Raw genomic sequence first — 7,500 nt, forward strand, 5'->3', positions numbered from 1 at the left:
TATATTGAGTATCATTTCAGTCTTAACCAGAAGGCTTAACCTGATGACCCAGAGCTGTTTCAAACACAAAGGTCGTGGCCTTTCGACACAGATGTTAGGGCTTAACTATAGACTGGGTTTAACCAAAGATTATAGATATACAAGTATGGATCATCCCTAAAGTAGGTGACACCTGGTATGAAGACCTGCTAACTAACAATGACTTGGTCGACATTAATTATATATTACTCAGAACATACAGGTCAATTCTCGTAACTAACGTAAGCATATGGAGTTTTGTTTGTAACTCTTGTCATTGTCCATTATGATTCTTATTAGATAATACAATCATATGAATCATTTTATCCAAATATGATTAGAAATGCACATTTAATGCAAATGAAATAATCATGAAATAATCTTGAATTTAAGCAGATGTACTAAAAAAGCTAAAGATTTTTTTTTAAATATAAAAAAAATTAATAAAATAATTACATAAAATATGAAAAATGAATCTAAATAATAATTAGATATTTAATGCAAATATAATTAAAAAGTAATAACAAACAATTAAATAACTTTAAATCTATATATTTTTTACGAATAAAACTATTCATATAGTCATATATTAAACATTAAAATGGGCAAATATTAATTACAATTATAATTACATTAAAATAAGGTGAATTGTGAATTTTCAGAAAGTATAAAAACGAAATAATCTTGAATATTTTATTTCAAATATAAAAATTTTTCATTTTTTTTTATTAATGTACATAATTTAGATTTTAAAAAATCTAAATAATGTAGATATTTATTTAATTAAAATTATAATAACATTAAAATGAAGGGCTAGTGGGTAGCACGTTCGCCTCACAGCAAGAAGGTCGCTGGTTCGAACCTCGGCTGGGTCAGCTGGCGTTCCCCCACAAGTCATAAGACATGGTGGTATATGTGAATTAATAAAGGGACTAAGCCAAAAAGAAAATGAATGAATGAATGTAAATTTTCATGAAACATAAAAATTACCAAAAAAATTTTAAGTCATTAAAAAAAAACAGGGTATATTTAATAAAACTACTAATAAAGTAATAACTATAGTACTTGTTAAAAATATCATAGTACTCATAATAAAGTACTTGTATACTATTTTAGAATATAATATAATGTAATATAATATAATATAATATAATATAATATAATATAATATAATATAATATAATATAATATAATATAATATAATATAATATAATATATAGACACAAAATAATGACCAATAATTGTGTTAGTCTGAAGAATGGCTTAACTTTATGTAAATCCTGTTTTAATATTTCCCCCCATTATTTCACCCAGCGCGTGTTTTCACCAGGTTTGTGAAATTCATCCCTTCTCACTCAATATCCGTTTTGTTTGGTTCGGATCACAGATGCCAAACGCTTTCCATCTGTGTTGTTGTTGTGATGGGCAGTTGAGATAGGCAGCACAAATAATGCACTCTTCACATTTAACAGCCTGTTTTCTCTTGCTGAGTCTCTGCACAGGAAAAGAAGTGTTTCAGGCAATTACATGACGCATTCGTTTAATCGCCTGAGTGAACGCGAAACTACTGAGATCCACATCCAAACCAAACACCACTCCTAAATACAGAGATTTCAATGACAGCACCACAAGTAGACATCTAAGACACAGTAAAGAGACATCAGAGAATGACAATTTAATAATCAACCCAGGCTCAGTGGAGATATGTTCCCAGGGCTACCTTTTTGAGAAATGAGAAATATGTACCCTGGAGTATATGTCTTCTATCGCCGGCTGTTGCACAGATCAATCTATCTATCTGTCTATTCTATCTATCTATCTATCTATCTATCTATCTATCTATCTATCTATCTATCTATCTATCTATCTATCTATCTATCTATCTATCTATCTATCTATCTATCTGTCTATTCTATCTATCCATCTATCTATCTATCCATCTATCTATCTATCTGTCTATCTGTCTATCTGTCTATTCTTTCTATCTATCTATCTATCTATCTATCTATCTATCTATCTATCTATCTATCTATCTATCTATCTATCTATCTATCTATCTATCTATCTATCTATCTATCTATCTATCTATCTATCTATCTATCTATCTGTCTGTCTGTCTATCTATCTGTCTATCTGTCTGTCTATCCATCCATCCATCCATCCGTCTGTCTATCTCTGTCTATCGTTCTATCTATCTATCTATCTATCTATCCGTCCGTCCGTCCGTCCGTCCGTCCGTCCGTCCGTCTGTCTGTCTGTCTATCTATCTATCCATCCATCCATCCATCTATCTATATCTCAGGTGCACTCGAAAGACAATTGCCTGTGATGCCATATAGTTTTGTTTTTTAATCTGTCAGTACGATTTAGGTCTATAGTTATAATAACATTTACACAATATAGTTATAATGATACTTATTCATAATCAAACTAGTGTGCAATTTAAGCAAAACTGATACAAATATTGCTTTAAATTTGAGTATGTTTCGGGCCCAAATAAATATTTGTTGCATTTTTTATATTGTTTAAGTTCATTTGATTAACTATATAAAAATCAGTGGATATAATCAACGCATTTATTGGGTAAAATTGCTACGTTTTACTGTCATTCAATGTGTGTTTGGTCAATATCAATGCACTGTGACTTTAACTAAGCGTTTTTTTTTTTCAGTGCACAATTTGGACACCAATCTAAACGGACAAACACCCAATAATAGTGCACTATATAGTCGATAGGTTGCAGTTTTGGACAGAACTAGAGTATTGTACTGTAAGCAAATGAGACCACGCCCCTTGTGATGACATCAGCACTCACCAGTCTCTCTCCGAAACTATATAGTTAATAGGTTGCAGTTTTGGACAGAACTAGAGTATTGTACTATATGCAAATGAGGCTACATCCATTGCGATGACATCAGGACTCACTAGTCTCTCTATGTAACTATATAGTCGATAGGTCGCAGTTTCGGACAAAGCTAGAGTGTTATCCTATATGCAAATGAGGCCACACCCTTTGTGATGACATCAGAATTCACCAGTCAGTCTCCGGAACTACAGTACATATAGTCAATAGGTCACAGTTTCGGACAGAACTAGAGTTTGATAGTATATGCAAATGTGGTCACACCCTTTATGATGACATCAGGACTCACCAGTCTGTTTCTCTGGAACTATATAGTCGATAGATCGCAGTTTTGAACAGAACTACAGTTTTCTACAATATGCAAATGAGGCCACGCCCCTTGTGATGACACCAGGACTCACCAGTTTCTCTCTGGAACTATATATTTGATAGGTCAATGTTTCGGACAGAGCCAGAGTTTTATACAATATGCAAATAAGGCCCCGCCCCTTGTGATGAACTATATAATGGATAGGTCACTGTTTCGGACAGAACTAGAGTATTATACAATATGCAAATGAGGCCATGCCCACTATGATGACCTCAGGACTCACCAGTCTCTCTCTGGAACTATGTAGTCATTAGGTTGCAGTTTCGGACAGAACTAGGGTATTATACATAATGCAAATGAGGCCACGCCCCCTTGAAATGACATCAGCACTCACCAGTCTCTCTCCAGACAGGACCTCTAGCAGTTTGATGAGCATCCGTCCGTCCCTCAGGTCCATGTAGAGATCGGTGATCCGACAGGACACGCGGGCTAGGTGAGAGTTCACCCATTTAGTGAAGGTTTTCTTCTGCACGGCCTCACGCTCATCTGCAGGAGCACAAAAGAAGATCATTAATAATAATAATAATTATTATTATTATTATTATAATAATTACATTTTCGAGACGCCTTTTAAACCTCTCAATGTCACCTTACATAACATGATAAAAAGTGTATTATTCATTCATTTTTCTTCAGCTTAGTCCCTTTATTAATCAGGGGTCGCCACAGCAGAATGAACCGCCAACTTTTCCAGCATATGTTTTACACATCGGATACCCTTCCAGCTGAAACCCCAGTACTGGGAAACACCCATACACACATTCACACACATACACTACGGCCAATTTAGTTCACCAATTCCCCTATAGCGCATGTGTTTAAACTGTGTGGGAAACCGGAGCACCCGGAGGAAACCCACGCCAACACAGGGAGAACATGCAAACTCCACACCGAATTGCCAACTGCTGGTCCAGCTGGAACTCGAACCAGCAACTTTCTAGCTGTGAGGTCACCGTGCTGCCATAAAGTGTATTAATAATACCATAAAGTTTAAATTACATAAAGTATTATTAATCAAATATGTAAGATAAACATTTATTTCAATAGAATAAAATGTAATAATATAATTGCATTATTATTTTAAAGATGATTAATAATATTGTAAACGCAAAAAATATTAATTATTCTATAAAAATAATTATTATAATAAAAACAGAAATAATGTCGGCGTCAGTGGTGTAGTGGTTAGAGCGTCGACACGTGCAGTCTTCGATTCCCGCCTCGCGGTCCTATGCCGATCCTTCCCCTCTCTCTGCTCCCCATGCTTTCCTGTCAACACTCTCTCTATACTGTCCTGTCCATTAAAGCTGAAAACCCCGAAAAAATTATTATAAAAATAATAATAATAATTGCATTTTGAAACTATTTAAATAATTTACTATTAAATATTATTGAAAAGTTAATCTAAAAAAGCGAATTAAATAAAAACAATACTATTATAGTTATTTAAAACGTATTTAAAAATCAACAATTATCTTTTAAAAATGATAAAATTTTTAATCTAATTTAAAATATTTTAAAATATTTTTTTTTATTATCATGTATGTATTTATGATCTAAAACAGGGGTCGGGAACCTTTTTTCAGAAAAGAGCCATTTCTGATTTTTTTTATTATCAAATGTGTTTTTAAAGAGCCATTGGGAGTGTGTATATAACAAAACCTTTATTTATTAATAAACAAAACCTTTATTTATGTTCATGCACAACTCAAAAATAAACAAATATAACACATCACAATGTATGAACGAGAAAATATCTAGATTTTTTTTCTTTTTGCCATCGCCACTAATGAATGTTGTTTGAATTTACATACGCAAGGTTACTTTAGAAATGTAAGTTGCTTGCCCTTTATTGGTGTCACAATTCAAGTTAAACCACAGCATCACATATGCACATTGGTTAAAAGGTCATTTTATTATAATCTGAGTTCGTTTTCATTTTGCTGTAGAAAATACAATAAAAAGGGAATTGTAACTGTATTTTTAATAGGAAACTGATTTCTAGTGATAAATTTTGAACTTTAAAATATTATTGAAGAGAGACAGCTGGAGAGCCACATATTTTGGGTCAAAGAGCCACATGTGGCTTCCCGAGCCATAGGTTTAACCCTTTAAACCCCAGAGAAAATCCTCAGCTTTAATTAAACACTTCCAAGTGTCCACACTACTGAGTGTTCAATAAACATGGAGCAAAGCTGAGGTAAATAAATTAATTAAATCACTAATTAAATGATAATTGAGTACTAGCGATGATCAAATGAAGAAATACTGAAGGTAAAAAACAAAAACAGAACATAAAGTAACAATAAACTACAACTTCAGTCACAGCTTTGGAATGAAATAACCTGAAGTACAACAAGTGACTAAATCATTCAAATTATCAGCAGATAAAACTCTACAAACAGCATCTCCAGCTACACTTATTACTAAGACGTTTATTCTTGTATAACATCTACTAAAGTTCTTCTTGAGATAAAGGTTATCATTTTAAGTGACCATCGTGGAGAATAGAGTTCACTTTAGTTGGGCTCTAACCCTTCCATTTTTAATATTAATTTATTTTGGCTGCTGCAATTAAGAACTTTGTTTAAAAAGCTCTTCTGATGTGCCAAGTAAGTCAAAAAGCATAAGATCTGGTGGTGTTTATACAAAAAAAAAAGAATTAAAAATTAAATACATTTAATAATATTACATGTAATAAACAGATAAATAATAATAAAGTATAGTAAAAAGTATAATAAAACATAGTAAAATAGTTAACATTTTAAAATACTATAATATTCGCAGTGTTGGGTTGCAGGTGGAAGGGCATCCGCTGCGTAAAACATATGCTGGATAAGTTGGCGGTTCATTGCACCGTGGCGACCCCTTATTAATAAAGGGACTAAGCCGAAAAGAAAATGAATGAATGAAAATACGATAATAACAAAGTGATTTAAATAAAAATTGAACTATTTGTCTATATTGGATGATTACCATCGAACACAACAACATCATACCCTGCCATATTACTTCTCAGCAGCAGAAAACAGACTTTACCGCAGAAACATGTATTTTACACATGCTAAATTTAGACTGGTATGAACTAGATCTTGCAGGACGAAAGGAGGTCATTGTAATGGTCCGCAATCATTGCAACATTTCCCCCAGAAACATTCCTCAATACCAATCATTGTTCTTGGACGAAGAATCAAATGTTTTAAAAACTTCTCCATGAACCCACACATTCACCCATGTCGCAACCTGAAACTCTTTCCCTCGCCTGCCAAACCATTTCTTTTTACTCCTTTAGCCCATTTCCGAAATTTCTCTCATAATTCATGGACCAATCAAACACTGCGAAACAATGCAAAGGGGCGGCGGCCTTGTTTATTTATGCGCGTCGGCAGGGGTCAACAGTTCAATATACGAGCATTTATTTATAATCCTCCCAATTTTCCTGTTATTGCATTCCTGTCGGGCACAGACGCAAGTGTCTGCTTCAATTGTTCTCCAGCGTCTGCGAACGCCAGACGTTTTCCAGGATGACCGTCTGAGAGAACGAGATCCAGAGAATAGAGGGAGAGGTGGAGTGACACACACTGACCCCAAACACAACAAACAGAGGAAGAAGAGCATCTGCCAGAGGACAAAACACACACATCTACATCTGCTGGAGCTCAGAGATGACCCTCACTGACCCTCAGGGGACACAATACACACTATACACTACAGTGCTGCACTATACACTATACTACAGCACTATAGACTACACAACTGCACTATACACTACATTATACACTACACTGTTGCACTATATACTACACTGTTGCACTATAGACTACACTACAGCACTATAGACTACACTACTGCACTACACATTACTGCACTATACACTACATTACAGTACTATAGACTAAACTACTGCACTATACATTACACACTACACTATACACTACACTGCTGCACTATAGACTACACTACTGCACTATACACTACATTATACACTACACTGTTGCACTATAGACTACACTACTGCACTATACACTACATTATACACTACACTACAGCACTATAGACTACACTACTGCACTATACACTACATTATACACTACACTGCTGCACTATATACTACACTGTTGCACTATAGACTACACTACTGCACTATACATTACACACTACACTGTACACTACAGCACTATAGACTACACCACTTCACTATACACTACATTATACACTACACTGCTGCACTATAGACTACACTACAGCA

The 7,500-nt window shown here is 34.3% G+C and overlaps 1 protein-coding gene across 3 annotated transcripts in view; it reads right to left on the bottom strand.

Moving 5' to 3' along the window:
* sptbn1 (spectrin, beta, non-erythrocytic 1) overlaps nt 1–7,500 on the bottom strand; it is a 192,292-nt gene that overhangs the window by 77,402 nt on the left and 107,390 nt on the right. For all 3 annotated transcript variants that reach the window (XM_056467682.1, XM_056467683.1, XM_056467684.1), the window contains one exon: nt 3,586–3,737. In XM_056467682.1, the coding sequence (XP_056323657.1) occupies nt 3,586–3,737 (152 nt within the window). The remainder of the gene's footprint in view (nt 1–3,585; nt 3,738–7,500) is intronic.

This window comes from Danio aesculapii, chromosome 11 (assembly GCF_903798145.1).
Source record: "Danio aesculapii chromosome 11, fDanAes4.1, whole genome shotgun sequence".
Taxonomy (NCBI): domain Eukaryota; kingdom Metazoa; phylum Chordata; class Actinopteri; order Cypriniformes; family Danionidae; genus Danio; species Danio aesculapii.